Source organism: Meriones unguiculatus, chromosome 8, assembly GCF_030254825.1.
Source record: "Meriones unguiculatus strain TT.TT164.6M chromosome 8, Bangor_MerUng_6.1, whole genome shotgun sequence".
NCBI lineage: Eukaryota > Metazoa > Chordata > Mammalia > Rodentia > Muridae > Meriones > Meriones unguiculatus.
The window spans coordinates 18,038,234-18,063,426 of record NC_083356.1 but is presented as its reverse complement, the minus strand read 5'-3'; the positions used below and the strand labels follow the sequence as shown (position 1 = coordinate 18,063,426).

Genomic DNA, 25,193 nt, shown 5'->3' with positions numbered 1-25,193 from the left:
CTGCAAATATGTGTTTGTAGCCTCTTTCTCATAATTCCCAATTTTGGAAGTGACCAGACAGGAGAGGGAGGTAAGGAACTCCTGCAAGGCACTGTCAGGTGGTCACTCCTCTAGTCACATGCAACAAGGAACAGAGAGCCTTAGCTTGTCCAGTGTAACAATGAGTCGGGGCTAGGGACGTGGCTTGGAGGGTAGAGACTTTCCCAAAACACACGAGGCCCTGGCTTCTATCCGCAGCACCACACAAACTGGGCATGGTAGAACATGCATGCCTACCTTCCTAGGGCTTGGGAGGTGGTGGCAGGAGGGTCAGAAGTTCAAGGGTATCTTTGACTACATAGTAAGTTGGAGGTTAGCTCAGGCTATACGACACCCTGTCTCAAAAGAGGAGGAGGAGGAGGAAGAGGAAAAGGAGACAAACCTAGACGTAGGCCTTAAACCCTCCATGAAAACGCAAACAGGATCTAGACATAAATCTCAAAACTATGAAATTAGAAGGTTCTGTAATGGAAAACCTAGATAGCTGAGGTAAGAGTTGCATGGGAACATTTTGTACCTTCTGTTCAACTCTTCTGCAAATCTAAGTTTACTGGGGGACAGGCCTGCTCAGATTTGTACAACTGTCATTTACTGAGCAACACACCATTAAACTGACAGACTCCAGGTCACACATTCTGGGTTCAGTTCCTGACCGTGCACTTAAAAAGTACACACAACTATGAGGAAAGTGGCCTGATGGGCCTATTTCAGCATTTCCCAATACAGGAAGGGTATCCAAACTTGACTCATGGCATGGCTTTAACTGAGCCCATACCAAGTAGTAAGTGGTATCCGTAGGCAGTGTGGTAATCGCTTGTGGGTACTCACTTGATGAGCAGGGTCTGCAAATATCTTGGCAGCCACTCTTTGCATATGCTCGGCATGGCGAGGAGTGGGGGCGGGAATACGACAGCTTCCGGGTGCTAGAGTGCAATGTATGCCAATCGGGTAAAACCGACATTTTGTACATTAATTCCCTGTGAGAGGAAAGAGAGCAGATTACATCATCTCCATTGTGTAAACATGGCTGACTTCCTGTGTGCTCCTTTCTGATCATTCTTAAGGGGAACGCTAAGTCATGTTTAGACTGCTTTTATCATATCCAAAGAACTCAAAAGAATGGAAACAAAGATTATTTAAGTGTTTGTTTTCTTAGTTGCCCATTGCTCAATCACTGGCCTAACTTTGTTATTTCTTCCTGCTGTCTCCTAGCTATGTCTCTCCTCCTCAAGTCTGAAATATTCCCTTCCTAATAACCTTTGCGAGGCTGGTGTGCTGGCGAGTCCTACAACCTGCTCTCCTCATGGAAAGCTTTTCTTTCTCCATCAATTATGAGATAGTTTCACTGGATATGGTAGTTTGGCTTGGCATCTGTGGGCTTTTGGTATGTATTTTCAGTGGTCCAAGCCAGTCAACACCCAGCATAGATGGAAGAGGGACTCGTGAGGTCCTACCCCTAGCCAAGGAGCTACTGGTGGCTGGTGGCTGGTGGAGGAGGCATTGTCAGTTGTTTTGCAGAATGTGGCCCTGGTAGGATGCCCATTGTCCTGTGGGTGGCTCTGGACCCATGCACATATACTGAGAGTACTAACTGGACCCAGTGGGTTGAAGAGAAGATAGCACCTCACTCCTGCTTCTTCCAGCACTCTGAGCGACCTTTCCATTCATGACCAGGCAACCTGGAGAACTACAGAGAAGCGAGCACTCAGGGCTTGGGTGGGTGTGCTATTATAGGTCTCAAGTGGGTAGCCAGGTCAGCTGCTGCCCTGCCTAGAAAGTAGCCCTGGAGGTGACCTCAGCCTGTGCCAGCCAGCACCACCACGGCTCCCAAGGCTGGGTTTTGTGCTGTGCATTGGGTGCTAGAGTTCCTTTTGTACTGCCCCACCCTTCTCATCCCACCTTTTAAGGGACACGGAAAGGTCTGGTGGTCTATGTCTGTCCCCCACACTCTCCATTGTCCTCACCCAAGGCAGGCAGGGGCAGTACCAGGCTTCTTAGAACCCTCACGCTGTCTGCATCACCACGCGGGGTGACATAAGAGCAGCTTGCAGGCCAGAGGGGTAGGGTGAGCCCTCCAGTAGTCTGTGGGAGGAATCCCTGAATGCCTGCATGCCATGAGGACCCTACGGGGTCCCTCGTGTTCTGCCCCCACAGTGGGTCACCTTTGATCCTCATCCCCCAAAGTCATCTATGGATGGAAGATGGGGGAGGGTAGTTCTCCATTCCACATCTACCCACGTGTGCATGGGGAGTGGGCGGGGATGGCTTGGCTCAGCCCAGGACTGCACCAGGGATGCTATAGAGAGGCCAAGGCCAGAGGCCCTAGAATGTCCCTTACCTCTCACCCCAGCCATGAAGCCAGGACATAAGTTATTGTTCACACTAGGGAATTAGGTTCCCTGTGTACATTTTGAGCAACGAAACCATCTTGGGATTGTAGGAATATAAAACTTGTTTGAAATTTTGAAAAAAAAAATAAGATGATATGAAATTTGGAGGGAGCAGTGGGGAGTTCTGGGAAGAGTGGGAGGGTAAATATGATCCAAATACAATGCATACATGTATGAACTTCTCGAAGAATACTTAGTGCTGCTAACTGATGTCTGGGGCGGGCAGTAAGTGGTTAAAAGTTGATTCTTGCTGGATATGGTAGTGCATGCCTGTGACCCCAGTACTCGGGAGGCTGAGGCAGACAACAGAGAGTAAGCTTGTTTCAGAAAACAAAAGGAAAAGAACGTTCAGTCTCTGGGTATTTGAGAAGAGTAGCATTGTAATACAGCAGCAAAAGCGGAGACAAGGACTCTGAATGCCTCCAAACAGCACCCATGAGAACCTCCAAAGACTGCTGGAGCCATGAACGTGAACCTCACAGTAACCTGGTAGCATCTACTAGCGAAAAGGCCAGATGTCAGGCCTGGCAAGGAGGCTCAGAGGCTGAAGGCACTTGCTGCCAAGCCTGTCGTGGTTATTAATGTGTGTTATTGATTTATCTTTTAGTTAAGCAGCCGTTATTCCTAAACCAGCTGTATACCCAAATCACCATACAGAGGCTAAGATTTATTCAATTAACCTAGAGCACAATGCTGGACAATAGTTACTCCATCCTAAACCTCCCAGCCTGCATAGTTTCCGACCATTCAGATTTTACCCATTATACTTGCTTTTAGTTATATCTTAGTTCCGGTTCATCTTTCCTCCTAGTTCTAAGACCCTCCTCATGGTTCCAAGTCTTGGCCTGCTGATCTCTGCTTCTCTCTCTGTTAGCATGTCCCACCCTATCCTCTCCATTGCTCAGCATTGGGGCTGGTTGTTTAACTGACAATATAGAAACCAAATGGTGGCATGTTTACACAAACTTGAGACAGGTGATGCTTAGAATAAGCATCACAGGGCAATGTCCGATTGAAACCAGATAGTGGGGGAGAGGAATCAGCATTTGAATGAACAAAGATAAATTGTCTACGTTCCACAAGGACATTCTACCAACACAAGCCTGAAACTTAAGGGTGTTCCCAGCACCCATGTGGTGGGAGAGAACTGATTTAAGCAAATTTGTCTTCTGACCTCTCCCTATTGCACTTGCACTCTGTGCACACACATGTCTTATGCGCTCTCTCTCTCTCTCTCTCTCTCTCTCTCTCTCTCTCTCTCTCATATACACACACACAGAGAGGGAGAGAGAGAAAGACAGAGCGTAAGCACTCCTGCAAATTGTCCTCTAACCTCCCATGTACCCTGTGGCACATGCCCATACATACAAGCAAACAAATGTAATTTAAAAGAATTTTAAAATTACAGCTTCCTAAATGAGTAGGCCATCAAAAATTTGCTAGCCAAAACCTTCAAGGGAAAAGCTGAGGCTCTGGAAAGCTCCCATATTCTCCTGGAAACCTAGCAGGCCGCCCACGTGCACGGGTCCATGGGCACCTCCAGAGCAAGGTACATTCTTGGGAAGGCCCCGAACTCTTCCCTCAGGCTGCCTTGGAGGGTCTGCACCACAAGGAGGAGACAGCTGGGCAAAGTTACACATGCTTCGCTGGAGAGCAGGAATGAACATTCCAACACATGCAGCATCCAGAAAACTTGGAGACCTGCTGTCCCCAAGCTCTTAGAAAACGCCCAGTCCTGAGCTGGCTATGAAGCTCATCAACCAGACACTCAATGGCCAAGCAGAGCAGAGCAGAGGCCCAGCCTTACAGGCTGAGTTTAGAGAAGTCACCACACCATAAAAGACACAGACAACAACAGAACATAGAAAGGAGCGAGAACATGGCCACCATGATTCTATACGTGTTATTTCAAGTAATGAGTTTCCAACAGAAGTTTTAGTATGGTGCAGGGGATGGAGGAAGAGCTGGTTCAGCTGTCAAGAGCACTTGCTGTTCTTTCAGAGACCAGAGTTTTGTTTCAAGCACCCATTTCAGGTAGTCCACCACCTCCTGGAAGATCTGACACCCTCCTCTGGCCTCCATGATTACCTACATTCAGAATATGCACATATCACACACAGACTCACATACACTTTAAAATAAAATAAATCTTTAAAACACAAGATTTAAAAGAAAGTATGGCCTGTACATACTTGCCTTTAGAAACTAGACAATCCGCAAGAGTTCTGTGAAAAAATCTATTGTATGAAAATTTTTTCAATGTTAAAAGAAAAAAAAAACCCACTAAATTCTATACCCAGCATGAAAGTAAGGGAGAAATAAGGACTTCCTTGGCTACATGAAAATTCAGAGAGTTTGTCATCATCCAGACATGCTTGCAAACACTCTCAAAGAACATTTTCAGAAACAAAGAAAAGTTATATAGATCAGAAATCACACCAATAAAGCCAGAGGGCTGCAGATGGAGATGTGAAGGGGAAACAAGCCCACGGGCACTAGGAGCCGAGTCTGATGGACTGAGGCACCCGCCATACCCAGACAGGACACAGGACATCTCAGCAAGAACAGCTGGAGCCTGCCATGCCCACCACTAACAATGGCGGAACTACTTAGACACTACTCAAGGCCTGGAGAGATGGCTCAGCAGTTATCGGCCCTGGCTCCTCTTCCTGAGGACCTGGCCTCACTTCCTGGCACCCACATGTGGCTCACAACCTTCTGTTAGTCCAGTTCCATAGGCTTCAGTGTCCTCTTCCGGCCTCCACGGGCATTAAATATACACGGTGCACAGACACACATGCAGGCAAACACTCCTACACGTAAATAAAAGCTTAAAAAAGGACAAGGCTTGAGAGTCACTGAAGCGCCAACAAACTGACAGATGCCTACAGAAAACCTACTTGCCAGGATACAAGCTCTTCCCAGATACAAAGGGGAGCATTCTCCTGATAGACTATGTCAGAGGAGAAACTCAACCACACGGGGATGACATTACAAGTTAGTCCCAGAAGACAGCTGGGTGGTTGTGGTAACTAATGCGCTTGTCCACAGCCAGGAGGTCAAAGGAAACCAGGAGAATGCTGGCATCGTGGGGGGGGAGGGATGGAAGAACAGCACACAAAAGGTTTGTAAAGTAACACGTAGACATTTGTGATGCTGATGCCTGGGTTTAATTATTTTACACCATTTACTCATTTAGTGTGTGTATGCATGCCACAATGCACATGTGGAGGTCAGAGGGCAAAGGACAATTTACAGGAGTCTTTCCTTCGACCATGTGGGCTCAAGGGCTCCCATTCAGGTTATCAGCCTTGGCAGCAAGTGACCTTCCCAACTGAGCCAACTCATTGGTTCCAGATAACTATATTATTTGTTGTTGTTGTTTTAATCTCAAATAAACTAAGCTTCTTCTTTAAAAAAGAGAAATAAAACCAAAGTGAGCAGCAGGAAGGAAACAAAGAAGGCTGAGGCCCAAAAACAGCATCCAAAAGTCACAGAGCAGAAAGGCCACTATTTGAAAATACCAGCAAAGTTGGTAAATACTAGAGGGACTAAGGAAAAATAGAAAACACTCCAACTGTTAAAATTAGAAATGGGAGACACATTGCTACCGTCCTTCCAGAAATAAGGGAACACAGTGTAACCAAAAGAAAACAAACACATTCTGAGGAAGGCAGGGGATTAGAACTGAGGAAGAAGCATGATGATAAACAAAGAGACTGAATCAACATTTAAAACCGCCACAAGGGGGCTGGGGAGATGGCTCAGTGGTTAAGAGCACTGGCTGCTCTTCCAGAGGTCATGAGTTTAATTCCCAGTAACCACAGCCATCTATAGTGAGATCTGGTGCCCTCTTCTGGCCTGCAAAGCTACAAACAGACAGAACATTGTATAAATAATAAATAAATAAAACAGCCACAAAGGGGCTGGGGAGATGGCTCAGCCGTGAAGAGCTAGCTGCTCTTCCAGAGGTCCTGAGTTCATGGTGGCTCACAACCTATACTGGGGTCTAATGCCCTCTTCTGGCATGTAGGTGTGCATGCAGATGAAGTACATTAAACAAATAAATATTTTTTAAGAAAACAACCACAAAAAGTCCAGTGTCGCTGGACTAACCCATCTGCTCAAGGAATAATTAAAAGCCAGTCTACCACAAACTCTTCTAAAAAGCCAGAGGGCCAGCTCACAGAACAGAGAGGAAGGACGACCGTCCACAGACCTATAAAGCCAGCGCCAGCCTGGTAAAAACCAGAAATCAGAGCCACAGACCAACTGTTCCGTGTGGCACAGGAACACTGACAAACTAAACGTGGCCACAGCCCAGCCACGTGGGCTTCTGCCTGGCAGGGCAAAGGTGGTTGACACAGAAGCTGACGGAGGCTGGGACCAGCTCGGCGACGGGGCTCTCTCACTTCTTGGGAACTAACACTGGTGCTGCTGTGACAGTCATGCGCACACTTTTGTGTGGGCGTGCACTTTGCCTCAACTGTTTTCCTTGTTTTTGTTGTTTTTTTTTTTTTTTTTTGAGGCAGAGTTCCTGATTTGACCAACCTGCTTAAAATTAAGTGTAAGTATTCAGAAACAAATGGCCACTGGACTAAAGAGATGGCTTAAAGGTTAAGTGCACTGGCTTTTCTTTCAGTTTGGTTCTTAGCACTCACATTGGCTGCACTGTAACTGCCTGTAATGGCAGATCTCCTGGAGCTGATCAGTGCAGGTATACAGACACACACACACACACACACACACACACACACACACACATACATTACACATACACACACACACAAAGCCCTCCCAAAGGCAGAGCCCCCACTCCCTAATCACTTGGCACTAAACCCCTACTCTGAAGGGGCCCGCTGCCTATAATGCTGGTTCAACGGGATTCAAGCTTCCTATCTGTGATCTTTATACTCTGTCTGTGTCAAAACCGCGGCACGTGGCTTGGCCTATCAGAACCTTGAGCCCAAGCACAGCTTGTCTTCTAGAACTGGCTTACTTCAACTGAACGAAAAGCAGGGGATCATAGATTCACAGATAAGCTCCCAGAATCCTGCAGGTTCTGAAGCGTGCGGCTTCTGTGTTCACTCCTTTCTAACACTCGTGAACACAGCAGATAAACTCCTAGGCCTCTCAGATCTAACTCTGTAGCAATGAAGATGAAGGGTAAAGAGAGCAAGGCTCTGTGGCTTGATTATTTTGCCCAAAAGGCACCAAGCCCTGTGTTCAATTCCCCATTGCCACATGAAACCAGTTGTGGGCTGTCATAGTTAACTCTCTGTTGCTGTGATATTGCCCATGGCCAAAGCAGCTTGGGGAGGATGGGGTGTATTGTAGTCCATCAGCCAGAGATGTCAAGGCAGGAAACTAGAAGCAGGAACTGAAGCGGAAGCCAAAGAGGGGAGCCACCCACTGGCTTACCCAGCCTGCTTTCTTATCCTAGGACCCACCTGCCCCGGAGCGGCACTGCTCATAGTGGGCTGGTCCTCCTATATCAATTAGGAACCTGCCTCACAGACATGCCCATGGGCCAATCTGATGGAGGCAACTCCTCAATTGTGATTCCCTCCTCCAAGCCACGCCTCGGTTTAAGTCAAGCTGTCCAAACTGTGACAGTTGTGCATACCTACAATCCCCTCACTGGAAAGATGAGGGCAGGAGGACGAGAAGTTCAAGATCATCCTTGGCTATACAAGTTGGCATTCTAGTCGATGACCAAGGCCGTCCTGTGATGTTACAGGATTAGCAAGTTCCTGAAGACCGAAGCGGGGTCTGTGAGCTCGGGGTCTCTCCTCAGGCGTGCAGCGGAACATTCCTAGACGCGCAGCCCTTATGTAAAGGCCGGGCGGGGGTGGGGGACACGGTATTTTCCCCATAAATCCCCTTCTCAATAACAAGGCAGCTTGCCCAGGCTTTGGCCTCATGCCTTACTGTGCCACCTGAGGAGAGAGATAATCAAACCGCTGCCCGAGGTTTGCTTCATCACTTCTGCACAAAGCCATTCAACTCCGGAGACACTTAGCTGAGGGCAACATGGAAAAAAAAAAAATACCACCCCGTGAAAAGTAATTTCTCCTGGTGCTGCGGAGAGCCTGGCAGGGAACCACCCTTTTCCTCGGGGGAGGATGGCTGGCTGACCCGTTTGTTCTCTTCCCACTCTCCTGCCTACTAACGGCAGGATGGTGTGACTCAGCTACCAAAGTGATCCCCCGGGGCTGGCCGCAATGGTTCTGAACACAGACCCTATTTGATATTCAGTCTAAACAGTCATAATGTAAACAGATTCTAAACAAGTATTCTCTCGGCAAAAGCACAGGGAGGCCATGGCTGGGGTCTAGAGAGAGGGGGAATACACCCTTCTCGTCCTCCTATGTCTGTCCCTCAAAGTCAGGGGAGGAAGAACACTGATAACATGTTTTAAGACAGAAACAGGGCGGGGAAGGGGGCGCAGTTGATGAAGTGGTTGCTCTGCAAGCATGGAAACCTAGGTTCGAGCCCCCAGAACCTGTGGAAATAAGCTTGTCATGGTGGCGGGTTTTTAGTAAACCCAGGGCAGGGAAGCCTAAGACATAGGGTTCCCTGGGGCTCCCTGGGGCTCTCTGGCCAATCTAGAAGACTCGGCAGGCTCCAGGTTCAGTGAGGAACTCTGTCTCAAAACATAGGATGCAAAGAGACTGTCTTCTGCCTCTACATACATGCGCACAAACATGGGCTCATGCACAAACATACACACGCAAGTTCCTCCCTCTTTAACCACATCCTTGAGGGATGTAGGAACTACGTGTTGAGCAGAGGCTGAGATGATCAAACGGAAGGTGGTAGAACGAAGATGCTGGGAGCAGGTGGGACATGAACAGGGGCTGGTCAGCAGGTGCAGCTAAACAGAGAAACAACCCCGAACACTGAGTAACTGGAGGGCCACTTTGGTTGGCATTAACAACACTTCAGAAGAGCTGGTAGAGCAGCCTGAACGTTCTGGAAGACAGGAAAAGACAAGTGTCTGAAAGCGACCCATTCTGTTCCTTCCACATGGAACCCATGTATTCTGATGACATATTCAGGCCGAACAGACAGCTCAACAGCACATCATTTGCCTAGTGTGTATAAGGCTCAGGTTCCATCTCCAGGACCAAGAAAAATTTAAAAAAGGTCAAACAATGTTCTATAAACTTGCACAAATTATTACATCCGTTAAGAATAAGGGTATACATGGTAGAAGACTGGAGCAAGGGCTCAGTGGTTAAGAGCACTTATTGCTCTCCACAGGACCTAGATTCGGTTCCCAGCACACATATGATGGCTCACAACCACTTGTAGTTCCAGTTTCAGGGACTCAATCACCCTCTTCTGGCTTCCATGGGCACTGTACATGTATAGTACACATACATACATGCAGGTAAAATGTTCACACACGAAAGAAGTTTAGAGCCCAAGTTTATATATTATATATTATTCTATGTAATATGCAGCATATACAATACATATTAAAGAAACAGAATTCACTGCTAGGAGCGTGGCTCAGGAGATAAAGGAGTCCCTTGCAAACGTAAGGACCTGAGTTTAAACCATGTCAAAGATAAAGTCAGGAACAGACTGGAGAGATGGCTCAGAGGCTAAGGGCATGGCTGTTCTTCCAGAGGACCCGAGTTCGAGTCCCAGCACCCACGTGGCAGCTGACAGCCATCTATAACTCTAGTTCCAGGATATCCAATGCCCTCTTAAGACCTCTGCCAACAGTAGGTACATGTGTGATACACAGACATATGGGCAAAATACCATACAGATAAAATGAAAATTAAAACAAACAAAAGCCAAATGTGTGCATTATCCCAGCACTGAGGGGTGCAGACAGCATCTCTGAGCCACTGTGTCAGCCTTCCACGTCTCCTCCTGGAAACGCTGTCAGGTGACACTGAGCTGGGTTGGATAAGTTGATCCAGTGCTTCAAAACCCCTTGAAATTGACTGATAACCATTGCCCACAGGGCTTTCTCAAAGCGCACACAGGCACACGAGTGTGTGTGTGCGCACACACACACTTTAAGTCAAAACAATGTAAAAGCTAGCGAGTCTGCGTCACGATTCTACCAGCTTCAAACACAGTGCCCAATGCCTCTTTCTCTGGCCGTTGAGCGGCCGATCAACAACTCTGTAACAATCTCCTGGGTTAGAGATTACCTGCATTTTTCAAGAAGGGGAAATTAAGCTCTAGAGAGAAAAGGGGAAAAAAGGCAACTTACTGGGTCCCCAAGACTGAGACCCAAACTCTCCTCGACTTCAATCTCAGCCTCTTAGACACTTGCACCAATGTGTATGTGTGAGGGCTGTGTGGACAGCGGCGCTGACACAGGTCTGACGAGAGAGCAGGGAACCTTCACTCTCAACCCACACCAGTCTGCAGCCTATCCCTGCAGGGACTTGAGAGGAGGGCTGGAGATGACCCAGTGGGTAAATCGCCTGCTGCACACCAGGAGGGCCTGAGTTCACACCCCAGCACGAGGTGTGGAAAGCTGGATGTGGCGGCATGTGCTGTGACCCCAGTGCCAGCAGGCAGAGACACGCAGATCCTTGGGACTTGCCGGCCAGCCAGCCTAGCAAGCTTCACCCCAACTCCTAACAAGGTGAACATCAATCATGGAAGACACCCAGCCTCTACCTCTGGCCTCCACATGCTCACACAGATGTATGCTCTCTCTCTCTCTCTCTCTCTCTCTCTCTCTCTCTCGCACACACACACACACACAAAGATGCATGCTCTCTTACACACACACAGAGAAGGCTCTAGCACTCTTGAGGAATCCAGGGTCCCGACACTGACATGGGAGGCCCAGGCTGACGTCTCATACTGCCTCTATCTTAGACTGTGTGGCTGCGGCAAGCTCCATTCCGCAGCTCTCAATGTAAGGAATTACAAGGATGTGAGCTGATCTCTAAGCAGTTTCCAAATGACAGAGTATCTTCAGAAACAATTTAGCCAGCCATCTGAATTCAATTCAGCAGAAACAACTGTGGCCATAAACCTCCATGACTGGCAGCCTCCTGCCTGAGCCCCAGCCTTCCATAACTGGGGTCTCCCACAACCCCACATGGCCCCCTCCTTCCTCTTGAACCCCGGCCTAAGGGATGCTGTTGGGCTTTCAGATCTACCCCCCTCGAGGCACTAGACAAGCCTCATAAACCCCAAAACCACACAGGTACCACTCCTAAAGATAATGTGTTTCAGTGAGCTGGAAATGGCGGTGATAAGAAGATACAGTAACATTATGCATTTAAAACAATGTTAAAGAGGGGGGCAGGGCATGCGCAGTGCAAACACCCTGACAGAAATACCTGGTTCCTCATGTGGACAGCATGAGGACAAAAACAGCTATGCCCGGGAAGGTGGTGATGGGGTCCTTTCATTTGCTCTCTTCTAAGTGGGTCCTAGGAGCTGGCCTCTGCCCGCCTTGTGCTTCCCACCACCAGCCGTGCCCTCCACTTTGAGCTGAAGCCTCCCTGCTCTCCAGAGCCCCGTGCACACCAGGACTGCCTCTGCGCTGCACCCACCGAGATCCGAGGCCACGCTTTTATGTGGGAGACCTACAGGCTTCATGAAATCAGGCAGCCTCTCCCACCCCACAGGCACGCACCACACACAGCAGATACTCTCACCACGCACACTTCACACATAATACATGCTCGTCACATATACTTACCACACATTCCGCGCAGTCACCATTCCACGCAGTCACGGCGCCTGCCATACATACATATGTGTTCCCTGCACACCTGGGGCACACATACCCAGCGCACACTTGTCATATAGTCACCACACCAATACCTCACTCTCACCACACAGACCATGTGCTCACCGCACACCCGTGACATGTGACATACATTCGATGCTCGTACACGCACCGCCTGCTACACACACCCCTCACACTTACCATACCACATACCGCTACCACACATGCGGCACACACGCACATACACGCCACAGCCACATGCGCCATCGCCTAGACACTCACACCACATATGTAGAACACAGGCGCTGCCCACCCATCCTTCCTTCCACACCTGAAGACCACCCCACTCTTTAACCTCATCCATGACTCCTCAACTCTTCTCCCTCTATTGAGAAGTGGGGAGTAACTGTAAAGGTTTCACAGTGTCACAAGGCTCGTGGATCTCCATGTGTGCTCCCTGGGAGGCCGTGAGAAGGGGGAACCATGATTATAGACCCCAGCACACATCAGTCCTCAAAAGACTGGCACTCAGAGGGTCTCTGTGTGTCCCAGGCTGTCTGTGTAATGTTTCCTCTGCCCACCCCCGCTGTGCTGACAGGCACACAGAGGACACCAGGAAGAAAGCAGGACCCCAGACGGCTACCACGGAGCCGTCCCGCTCTCAGCATTTCAAACGTGTGAGAACTGGAGGCTTCGCACCCTCCCCACGGCTCTATCAGCAGACAAGGCGTGTTTGGCATACGCCATTTACCATCCAGCCAAGTCCCCCAAGTCCTCAGAGGCAGCAGGCAAAGTTCCCAGGGCTTCCCTGCTTCGGGGCAGAGCAAGCAAACATTTGGTGGTGCTGCCACCTGTGGCAGGAAGAGGGGATTGCTGGCGGAGTCCCGTGGTCCGTTTGTTCCCACAGGTGCCTGGGTCAGGAGATGCCCAGGGCACTGTGGGTATCCAGTAGGGGCTGTGCAGTTGACGTCAGTGCTTGGGCACTTCAAGTCAGAATGCACAAGCCTGAACAAACAGGAGTGCTCCTGCACGCTGGATGAGTGGCTGACACAAACGAGAGGGAGGCGCCAAGAGACGCACCCCGATTTGAGGGCAGCTTCCTCTCAGGCTTGCAGCAGGCCTCATGGGACGGGACAAGGCACAGCTTACCTGGCTTTGGTGCTGCCTGACAAGGTGCTGTTGACTCTGGCCATATTCAGTCTGAGGGTGTTACGCTTCATTTCCTTTTAGATCAAATACTTGTAAATTGGAGAATTCTGAGGAAGGAGAGAGCAGCTGGGTTAGCACCGATGGGCTGACCACCACTTTTCTCTGAGCCACACAAGTAAAGCTACTGCCTGTGAGCACTGTAGGCATATTCCTCCTACTCTCAGGTTCCACTCCAACACACACACACACACACACACACACACACACACACACACACACACTTCCATCTTCCAGAGCAATAAACTTGAATGGCCAATGTGACCTGTTCCTTCCAATCACTGTCACTGTCCAGCAGCCCTTGGGCTTTGAAAACCACAAAGACACAGCATCAACCCATGTCTCTCTGCAGCTGCCTCCCATCCCTGTTCTCACACCTCTACCACACTGGCCTCTGGTGGTCCCGGGACACAAAAGATCCTTTCCACGCCTTTGTCCTCACATGCTGTCGCCTCTGCCTACCCATCTCAATCTTTCCCTTTCTGCCCACTAAACTCTCCTAATCCTGGAGATCACTGGTTCTCAAGCCTGAGTGTCCCTCAGAATCATCTGGAATCTTTCTTAGAAACAGATTGCTGCACTTAGTTCTAGATTCCAATTGCCAGGAAGAGGGGGTGGGAATTAAGAATGTGTGACTGTCCAGGTTCCTAAGCCGTTGCTACTGCCTCCACAGGCCCCCAAACATCATCCTGGGAACTCAAAACTGATGTCACTTCCTGGGAAGCCTTTGTGGATACCTCCGCCTAGAATAGCCTCCCCCACATAAGTAACAGTGACCTCGGACATCCCTCACATTCAACCACTGTATGTTTCTACTGTGCGAGTCTCTGGGACCTTGAAGACTGCAGCCAAGGAGTTGGTGAGATGGCTCAGTGGTTAGGAGAACTTACTCTTGCTACAGAGGACCTGAGTTCTATACCCAGTATATTGCTGGGGGCAGGGTGGTAGACAGTCATAATCCAAGCAGACGAAGGACTATGGGTTAAAGGTCAGCCTGGGCAACACAGAAGACCCTGCCCCCGTACACACACACCTCAGATTACTAAAGCCTATTAATTTATTTAATGGACGCTGCCAAATTATGTGGTTAAACTTCAATAAAACTGTCAGGAGACGTGGGAGGCATGGAGGTCCTTGCGCTCACAGATGAGCATGGGGGACCACAAATGTTAAACACACAGGCTTGTCTCTTCAAGGGAACCAGCACAGGCCACTGAGTCGTGCTGAGCAGAACTGCCTTCTTGTCCCTGGAAAATCATGACTCTGCTGACCTCAGTAGTCTTGTAGATCCTCACAAGCGGGAGAAAGAGAAAAGCACTCCTGAAACCCAAATAAAGTTTTAAATTCTGGGTTCAACTAATTCGACATTGTATCCAAGCTTTTGCTCCAGTTTGGAGCACTGTACTGTGGTTATTCTGCAAATGGTATCCCTAGGGTTGGGGGTCCGGGAGCTGGGAGTACCCACAGCCTCTCTAGACTTTCAACTTTTATACAAATATAAAAAATATTTTTTAAACTTATTTATTTTTTTATTAATTACAATTTATTCACTTTATAGTCCAGCTGTAAGTGCTCTCCCTTATGCCTTCCCAATCCCACTCTCCTTCCTTCTTCTCCCATGTCCCTCCCTAGTCCACTGATAGGGGAGGTGGTCCTCCTCTTCCCTCTGACCCTAGCCTATCAGGTCTCATCAGGACTGGCTGCATTGTCTTCCTCTGTGGCCTGGTAGGCTGCTCCCCACTCAGGGGGAGGTGATCAAAGAGCCAGCCACTGAGTTCATGTTAGAGACATCCTCTGCTCCCCTTACTAGGGAACTTACTTGGATGCTGAGCTGCCATGGGCTACATCTGTGCAGCTGTTCTAGGTTATCTCCATGTGTGGTCCTTGGTTGGAGTGTCAGTCTCAGAAAAGACCCCTGTGCCCAGAGTTTTTGGTTCTGTTGCAATAATAAATAAATTTTAAATAAATAAATAAATATTTTTAAGGATTAAAAATACAATGCTTCTTTCATGAGGCTCCCCTACCAGTCATAGCTACGGGCCTAAGCTCTCTGTAGCTGCAAGCTTATCTTCTGATCACTTTGCTTGCTAAAGAAAAAGTTACAAGGCCCAGAGGCATTTTCAGGTCCATTCCTGTGTCAGGGCCACATACTCTCCTGTCTGTTCTTCTAGCCCCGTCTTGACTTTCACTAGACATCTGCTTTTAGATGTTTCTATGACTCTATGGACAGTCAGCAAGCCCCTCCAGCAGAAGAGACCCCACTGGCTGTTTAGACCTATAGAGACTGGGCACAGGATGAATATGTCATTAGCCTTCATTCTTGCTGGGCTACAGGGAGCATCTTACGATGTGAGGTAGGCCCCTGGGCTAATGTTACCCTTGCTCTTGAATGCTAACAATGTGCTGAGCAGGACCAGACACTGTGACAGATTCTACGTCTCTCATCCCTAACTGCATCATGCTTGAGACAGGTCCTCATGTAGCCCAGGCTAGCCTAGAATTCAAGTACCAGAGGGTTCCTAATCCTCCTGCCTCTCCTGCCCTGCCTTCTGGATCACAGGATGAGTGAGCCACCACACCGAGCTCCAGCTCTGCTTCTTCCCCACAGGCAAAGCCACCATGTGGCAGCCCGTTCCCAGAGTTATTTGTCCATTTGCCAGAGAAAGACTGATGTCCAGTTTTTAGCAGATGCTATTTATAATCGGATCCTAACAAAAGTACCATCCATCTGCCTTGGCACCCAGAGAAACATAACTCAACACAACAGTAAAATCTACACGCAGCCAATAGTAATGGCATCAAGAGCAAAAAACTGTTGGTGCTGGCATCACATGGGGTAGAGGGAAAGGGAGGGGGAGAGCACTTGACTAAACTGGAAAAAAAATCATGAACCGCACAAAAGATGTGGGCAGCTACAGCCACATACTTGAGAGGGCTCTATTGGACTGTCAAGTGCAAGCGGGTGTTCTGTTCTACCTGAGGACACGGGCATGAAAGAGCTCCACCTCCCGGGATGGTAAAGACAAAGCGTGCGGATCAGACCATTGCTGCCATCTCCTGTGCATACTCACAAGTTGATCCCTAATCCACCCCGGTCTTCTCGTTGACAAAATGGAAATAGCAGTTCCCTTTCAATTGTAGGTTCTCAGCCTGGATCCTGACGGGGAGGACCACGTGTAAGCCTGCAGACGCTGGACCAATTGCAAGGGATGATCCTACTGGAGAGCTTCTCCTGGAACCAGGAAGGAAGCAAGGACAAGGAGCCTGCGAGATGACGCAGCAGGTAAGGGGGCTTGCTGGGAAGCCAGGTGACCTAAGTTCAGTCCCTCCAAGCTGAAGGCGGAGAACCAGCTCCCACTGGTCGTCCTTTGACCTCCACGGGCATGCCACATCACCGTGCCCTCCAAAAAATAAAAAATAAATAAAACTCTAAAAAGAAAAGCTGCTGAGGCCACTGCTCTCACAGCTCTGTGCGCGTGCCCACCAGCAAGTAACTCAGGAAATGGGCCAACAGCACCATCTCGGGGTGTTAGAGGATAATCAAGCAGTCAACCTGAGCTCGGAAAAAAAACAAACTGCAGTGTGGGAGCTGGAGGAATACAAAGTCAAGGTGGGAACCATCGCTGTGCCATCCCCAAAGCCCAGGCACGGGTTGGCACGGGGCAGGCGCTCACTAAATCACTGCTAAGTAAACGAGCACAGAGATGACTGGAGCCAAGCCAGGGGGTGGGATAATCCACTCAGGAAGCCCCACAGGGGCAATTCTCAGAACATGTTACTGGAAATTGTTATGCGTCAGAGTTCCTTAATTTCAAATGTTCAGTTCAAACTGGAGCACACTCTCTCCCAAAAGCGAGGACACTGAGCTTATGTGTTTGTCATTTAGTGGTTATCTCGAGGCCCATCTCCTCCTCGACTGATGAAACCCAGGAGAACTCTCCCCTTCCATCTAAGTGTGAGGAAAGACATCCTCCCACTAGAACCAAAGACCTTATTTCCCTGGATCCAATAAATTCCGATTTGAAGGTGCTGGGAATTGGGCTTAGGGCCTCACACGAGCTGGGCAAGTGCTCTACTGCTGGGTTATATGCCCAGCCACTGATTTCCTTTTTATAAGTCTGTTTTGCCTTGAATTGACAAGGAACTCACAGCTAATGTCACAGCCAAACTTCACTGATTGAGACCTGAACATTCTCTTCCCTTCCCACGATTCTCTTCTCTGCTCTAAATTCCTTTCCAAGACCTGGAAGGAGTGGGTGTATCTGGCTTACACTTCAAGGTCACAGTCATCACTGAGGGAGGTCAGGGTAGGAGCAGAAGCAGGAACCTGAAGCTGAGACCATCGGAGAAGCCCCGTGCTGGCTCACCTAGATTATTCATTAGCTCATACTCAGAGAGCTTTCATACACAGTCCAGGCCCACCTTCCCAGGGAATGATGCCACCCACAGCGGGCTGGGCCCTCCTACATCAGTTAACAATCTAGACAGTCTCCTATGGACATACCTGAAGGCCAATTTGATGTGGGCAATGTAGTGAGAATTCTGGTATCTTTAAATCCCATGTAAACATGTAAACATGTTCTTGTTTTAATCCCAGGTGTGGGCTGCTTCAGACTGTCCACAGCAGCTGACTCTTTGGCAGGGGTGTGATTCACACACAGGCTCTGGCAGGGGTGTGATTCTGCCAGCTGAACAGTTTAATTCTGGGGACTCGGGTGTTGTTTTTAAAAGGAAAGTCCCTATCCTTTGATGTTTACCAATAAAGACTCAGGAGCCATGAGAGGTGAAAGCCTACTAGCTCAGAGAGGCAAAGAAAACACCCAGCTGACCTTCCTACTCAGCTGACAACGCTGAGAAAAAAAAAAAAGCCTTCTTATGCAGCTCATGTCCCAGAAGAAAAAGCCCCCTCTCCTTCTCTATGCTGTCTTAAATTCCCTTCAACTCAATATCCCTCCTTCCTGTGTTTTCCTGTGTCAACTGGCTGCTTGCTCTGTCTCTTGACCTAGGATTAACTTTTTTTAATCCTTTTTACAGAAAGGTCTTGGATTAAAGGTGTGTGCTAGGGCTGAGCCACACCACAGCTACTTGTTTAAAATAAATAGAAAGTTCCTGGGTTAGGAACTGTATGTGTTAGGGCTGAGCCACACTAAACAAGAAACAGGTTTGTCCAGTTCACAGTCTTGGAGTTCACAATGGGATCAAATACCCTGCAACACCAGAGAGGGTATAAATTGGCCAGAGCCCCAAGAGAGGAGACACAGCTGTTCCTCTTGCTGCTTCTTGCTCCTGATGCTGTTGTTGCCAGTTTGTAAGGTGAACAAGAGAAAAGAGACAAGAAGTTGGAGATCTCCTGACAGGATGAAGATTGGACTTTCCCAAAGGAGCTTGATGCCCTTAATCATCAGGAAGTAGTTTTAAAAGATCTACATCCCCTTTCCCCTCTAATCTTCTTTCTGGCCTGCCTAGTGTTGGAGGATTGGAAGGAATAAGGGTTAGAAAGGAGAGAGAGATAAAGACCCCCCCCCAAAAAAAATATCCCTATGGGGAAATCCCTCAACTGAGACTCCCTTCTTGGATAACTCCAGGCTGTATCAAGGTGACAGTTTAAACTAGCTGGGACACTGCTCTGTCAGTATTTTGTCTCATGCTGATTTATACTTTTTTTTTGTGACCACGTGGTAGGTGTTCCTAGATGTCATTCCAAAGCCTTGCCTGGACTTCAGGCATCAGCTCTTTATCAAGAACACAGGTCCTACTACCAGACAACATACAGGCAGAAGCCACGTTCTGCTATTTATTAGCCTTGTGCTTTAACCTGCGTCACTGACTACATGTTTTCATACTAACTGCACCCTTTCATAGATGAGTTCTGAGGACTCATTGTAAAAGGCACATGAGGGCCAATGAGGCAGCTCGATGGATAAGGATACTTCCGCCAAGCCTGCCAAGCCTAGATCCCTGAGACCCACATGTTGGAAGCAGAGAACTGAGTCCTGCAAGTTTGTTCTATGACTACTACATGTGCTCTTGTGCATTCTCTCTCTCTCTCTCTCTCTCTCTCTCTCTCTCTCTCTCTCTCTTTCCAACTGAATCTAATAAAACTTTAAAATCCATGTGAGGTCCCTTGGGGTGCCTGACACAGCAAGTGTTCAGTGTCCCCAACGATGGAGTCAGCGATCAAGTCACAAATCGGAGCGGAAAAGAAAAGCAATAAATGGCATCTGAAACCAAACAAGCAGAACAGCAATAAGGGGTCAAAACCCAGGACAAAGGGGAGCTGAAGCGGTGAGCACTGGAGGTGTCCTGTGAGTCGCGGGCCTAGCCACCGGGTTTACGCAAACACATCCTTTCCCCTCACCTCTTCTCCTAATGCTGAGAGCGTCTGAAAGAATACTATAATGAAAGCGAATCGATGCTCGCTTATATTACAAGAACCCCACCTGTATCATCCTGTGGGCCCATGTGAGATATTTTTATACACGTGAAGTAGGTTAAGGAAAAAAGTGGCCGTTGGCATCTTTTCTCCCAGTTTCATCATGTACTGCCTACGGTGTATGTGTCAGTCTTGGTAGGGGAAGGAGCCAGCAGGAAGCCATCCTGTGACTCTTAAGCATCTATAACAGCGGTCCTCAACCTTCCTTCCTACTGCTGGGACCCTACACAGTAACTCGTGTTGTGATGACCTTCAACCATAAAACAGTTTTTGTTGCTACTTCCTAATATCTGAAATGGGACCCCCCCCCAGGCTGAGAACCACTGTTCTATGAGCTCGTTACACTTGCTCTTGATGCAGACCAGTGAGACAGCTCTACTAAAGCAACTGCCTCGTTAGCATCACGCTGCTGAACAAGCCTACAGAGCCGGCTCTATTTGGGGGTGCTGATCGGCTGTGAAGGTCTCAGCATGGCTGCTCAATTTCTGTATGAGGAAAAAAAAAAAGTGGCTGGAAGGGGGGTTGTCAAAATGCAAACTATAAATGAAAATAAAATTGGCAAGCAGAATATAAATTGTAAGATAAGCTTTGTTGGTTTATTTTTGAGACAGGGTCTCGATGCAGCGCAGGCTAACCTCAAACTTGAGATCCTCTTGCCTTCCTATCTCAAATGCCGGGACTGCAGCTCCAAGTCCAGCTGCAGTTATACATTTCACCAAGTGCTCTCACATGGAATTTGGACACCGGGCTTAACTCGTGTAAAACAAGGCTGTGTACGGGAGGAGAGAAGCAGAACGCGGCAACTCTGCTTTGAGACTTGCTACTTGCATGGCTGACTCGAGTCTTCGTCAAGACGGAGTGGAGAACGTGGCGTTCAGGATCTAGGCGGGGCACGAACTCTGCACGCCGTGGGAAGTCGGAGAAGTAGCCTCCCGCGCCCGCCCGCCCGCCCGCCCGCTCCTCCACGGTCTGCTCCCCGCAGCCCTGCACGCCCCTGGCCTTCCGAGGTCCGCGCGCCTGCTTACCGGGCTTGGTAGTAGCCTCCACCTCGCCTAGGTCACCGGGGCGGGCACGATCCACGTCTCCAGGACGCTGTTGCCCCAGCAACCAGGTCGCGCGCTGAGTGGACGTCAAATCCCCGCCCCCAGCAAGAAGCGGAGTTTCGATTGGTCAAGGGAGGGGGGCGGAGCCAGGCGAAGGCTCGGGCCCTGGAAGGACTTCCGCAGGAAGTGCTCACTGGACAGGATAAGAGACGGGAGACAGTGCAGTTTCTCTATTTTTTTTTTTTTTGTTGTTGTTACATTGGATTTTCGCGTGATTGAGGGCGAGTCCCATGAACCTGCTCCACTGCTGAGGGGCAGATTTTTTTAAGACATTTATTTTTACATTATAGCAAAATATTCCTGTGTTCTTTTTCTCGTATAATTGGTATATCCATCACAATTATATAAGCATATATATATATTATACGTGTATATATAATCCGTGTATGAATATGCATACTCAAACACATTGTCATTTTGAAAGTTGTTATCTGTTACAATTAAAAGTAAGGAAATGGTGTTTTATTTTGCCCTCAAAAGATTTTTATGTGTTTGAGCGTGTGTCTGCATGTGTGTATGTGCACTGTATGCATGCGATGCCTACAGAGGCCAGAAGAGGGGGTCAGATCATCTCTAGCCGGAGTTACAGATGGTTGTGTGCTGCCATGAGGGTGCTGGGTGCTGGAACGGAGCGTGGGTCCTCTGTGGGGGCAGGAGGTGCTTTAACCACTGAACCATCTTTCCAGCCCCCCTGGATAATGACTCCAGTTTCCCCACAGCATACTTCATGAGTGTTAGCTGGCTCTCCAGTGAGCGAGATTAACTTAGTAAATCTGGCAGAGGCCTAGTTGTCTACTGTAGGGTATGACTCTACAAACACAATACCTGTTTTCTTTGCCTATTGCTGTCTTTGGACTCCACCTTGTGCCCAGCACACGGCATGGTGGGACATTCATTAGACCCTAACAAATGAATTAGTATCGAGAGTCTCCGAGCCTAGTCAGAGCACAAGAAATCACGTCAGGAATCATGAAAACAGTGGTCCTTGTGCCTGACGCTGTGGAGTTCCCTTCCTCAGACACCAATCTGAGTACTTCATGTGTAGTTTTGTCTTCTCCACAGCATGCTGGTGAAACAGGTCCTATGGAAACACACTCACGGTATTTTGCCCAGGATCCACAGCTGATCAAGCCAGACCCAGAGTGAGAATCCATATAGCTGAGCTCACAGTTTCCACTTACAGCCTTCCTGCCTTCCTCTTATCTGGAGGAGAAGATAGAGAGCTTCATGGGTAAGATGCCCTGTGCGCACCCCTGCCAGCGGGTGAGTTAATGGGCACTGCGCCCTGTGCTGCACAAATGGACACAGCATAGTCCCTACCTCATGGCCTATTCAATAAGTAAGCTAACTCCCCTACTCACTCTGATCAGGCTGCCCTCACTCATTTCTCTGATTGAATGACCAGGCCTCACTTCATTAAGAGATAGGATCCATAAGCCCCCTACCCACATGACATAACTACTTTGACACCCTCTTTTGTCCCAAAAAAAGGACTGCTTTTGAGAGAGTCCTATTCCTATACTGGTGCCCTGGGTCTCACTGCCAACCTTCTCAGAGATTTTTGCTTGCATTTGTAGCAGTTTTCTAAGTGTGCCGGGGGACGCCCTTGGAGCCCTAGAGCCCTTTCAGACGACCTGTAGTCAAAACCATTTTCTCACCAAGCTAAGAAGTTACTGGATGTTTCAGTTATTCTCACCTAAGTGAGGCACTGCTGGAGACGAGATGAAAGAAGAGAATCCAGCTGCCTGTTAATAAACAGATTTACAAAACTCTTCTTTTATTGTTGTTTTGGGAAATGTTATTTCCATAAAAACTTATTAACTCTTCTCTTCCCCCATCTCACTGTCTTTCTGTCTCCCCAGAAGTTTTCAGAAACCTAGTGAGGAGAAGCTGTAGTCTGCAAATAAGGGGCAAGCAGGCATGGCCTGGGCCTTTGTGGGCAAGTGGAGGGTCCCTTTTGAGCTTTCCATGCTACTGGCCTTTTGTGCTTGCTACGAGCTCCAGGTCCATAGCAGGAGAGAGCCCCCTGATGGGAGATGTGAGAACATAAACCTGGAGATTTTTGTCATGCTTGGTTTTAATTTTTTGTTCTCCCCACACACACACCATCTTTACTCTGAAGTGTTTTCCTGCTCTGGCAATTTCGTGCTTCTGTGTGAAGAGTTAACTATTTTTCACAAGAAGCTAAAGTCAGCTCACGTGTTTATTACCCAATAAAACCGTAGCACCTGCTGGCGTGGGTCTGCTCTCTGTGCGAACAGACAAGTTCTGTACTGAGACAGTGGCCCCGAGCAACAATTTGATGACTGTCAACAATTTTCCCCTCTGAGAAAACTTTCCAAGCACCCTGCTGGCTCCCTCAATGTGGCAGGGGTGGAGGTGGGTGGGGGTGCTGCTGGTGGTGGTGGAATTTGGGATGCCCTGCAAAGGGCTGCTTTCAGTAGGGGTGGGGGCCAGCTGGATTGTGTGGCCTGCATTCTTCCCCATCCTCTTCAGCATCATTTACAGCAGAGACTCCCCCCCCCCCAGAGAGCTTAATGCCCCCATGTCTCCATCTACCATGGGTATCTGCTGCCCCAGCCCTCTGTTGGCACAACCCCTGAAAAAGAATCATGGGACGTCAGAAAAGCTGCAGTATGTGTGCAGCTTAGGGTCCATCCTCAGTGCTGCCACAAAAAAAAAAAAAAAAAAAAACAAACAACAACAAAAAAATGGGAGAGAAAGTACTTTTACAATGAGGTGAATCAACAGATTTCTCATTACCTCGGGAATCAAGAAGACAGAGTGCTGCATGGCCATAATCCTCAGGCCATCTTATAAGTTTGGGCTTCTTACCAGTTGCATGCCTAAGAGATAGGACGAGGGCGACCAGCTTGTCACTCTGTCAGTCGTGGAAGTGGGCAGGAGAGACTATACCTCTGCACTGAAGACAAGTGGGTGAAGTGAGAAAGCCCTGAGGAGATGCGCTGCTCTCCAACAGCTAATGCTGGAGGTTGGAGGAGTGGCGCTCCCGCAAGGACACAGACTAAGGGCATCACTGGGGAGTCTGAACACTGGCCTGCTGGTGGTCTCCCAAATGGAGACAGGACTCTACTCAGCGGTCCTTAGGAGAAAAGAAATCACACAAAAATAGGGGGCCGAAAGATGGCTCAACAGTTAAAGGGCACTGGGGCTGCTCATCCAGAGGACCTGGGTTCGGGTCTCAGCACTCACATGGTAGACCACAAGAATCCCTAACTCCAAGGGATCTGATGCTCTCTCTGGCTTCTGTGAGCACCAAGCGTACACATGGTTCACACACATACATGCAGGCAAAACACCCATATACATAAATTTTAAAATAATTGAAAATTAAAATAAATGAGGTGTAAGTAGCTCCCGCTGCAGTTATTTTTCATGACTAAAAATAGTCTCCTCCCCACCCCCACCTCCCTCCTCCTTCCCACCTCCTCTCCTGGATATTTACCTTGACAGATGATAGGCCTGCTCATTTTAATTCCATCAGCCAGAAACTAAATCGCACATTTTAAACACCGTCACCACCACCAACTGACAATAGCCTGTAAACAGGGGCCATTTCCTAGAGCATTTTAAGATTCAACAAGGAGAGAGAGCGTGTGCAGATCAATGTGATACCTTATCTGGCCCGCCCTCCCCCCCATACACTGATGTGCCTTTGAGACCCTCACCCCCTGTAATAGTTGCTGGCCACCTCCTTTCATGGAAACGGGAAGCAAAATCCACTTTATTTTGCTCCTGAACCAGAACACGCAATGAAACACGCTGGGATTTCAGATTTCGTAAACCCTACCCTCACAATCATGCTGCAGTCCTCTTTGGAGGACGGCGCCCTCCAGAACTGAGCTGCAGTCACAGAAGAGCAATTTCCAGACTCAGCCACCTGGACACCAAGCAAACCCAGGCAGTCACCAGCAGCTCTCTTCGCTAAGAGCAGGGATCTTGCAACAGCTTGTGATTAGTGCTGTTTAGCGGTTAATTTGCCTTTAGTTAGGTAACAAGCAACTATTGATGGTTTGACAGAAAAGCAATGCTACACTAAACGGTGCTGGGAGAGTGATGAATAGAAGGCGCCCGCTCCATTTATGGCCTACCCAGGGCTGAAAACACCCACTTCAGGAAGCAAGCGGGAGAGGGTTTAAGAAAGAGAAAACAGCTTTAGTATAGGGAATTCTTCCTTCTATCAGATTCACGGCTCTAAGTCCTGACCCCTCCATGGACAGACACCCATAGCCACATCTTGTCTCAGGATGGGACCAGGGTCCCGCACTTGCCCAAGC

General features: G+C 48.7%; 1 protein-coding gene across 1 annotated transcript in view; it reads right to left on the bottom strand.

Annotated features, from left to right (window-relative positions):
• The window catches only part of Efcab6 (EF-hand calcium binding domain 6), a 184,841-nt gene extending 163,937 nt beyond the window's left edge, over positions 1-20,904 (bottom strand). The window contains exons 1-3 of the mRNA XM_060388917.1: positions 20,818-20,904; positions 13,303-13,409; positions 868-1,016 (exon numbers count right to left, since the gene is read on the bottom strand). Coding sequence (XP_060244900.1) covers positions 868-1,016; positions 13,303-13,373 — 220 coding nt within the window. The 5' untranslated portion in view covers positions 13,374-13,409; positions 20,818-20,904. The remainder of the gene's footprint in view (positions 1-867; positions 1,017-13,302; positions 13,410-20,817) is intronic.
• Positions 20,905-25,193: the final 4,289 nt, after the last annotated feature.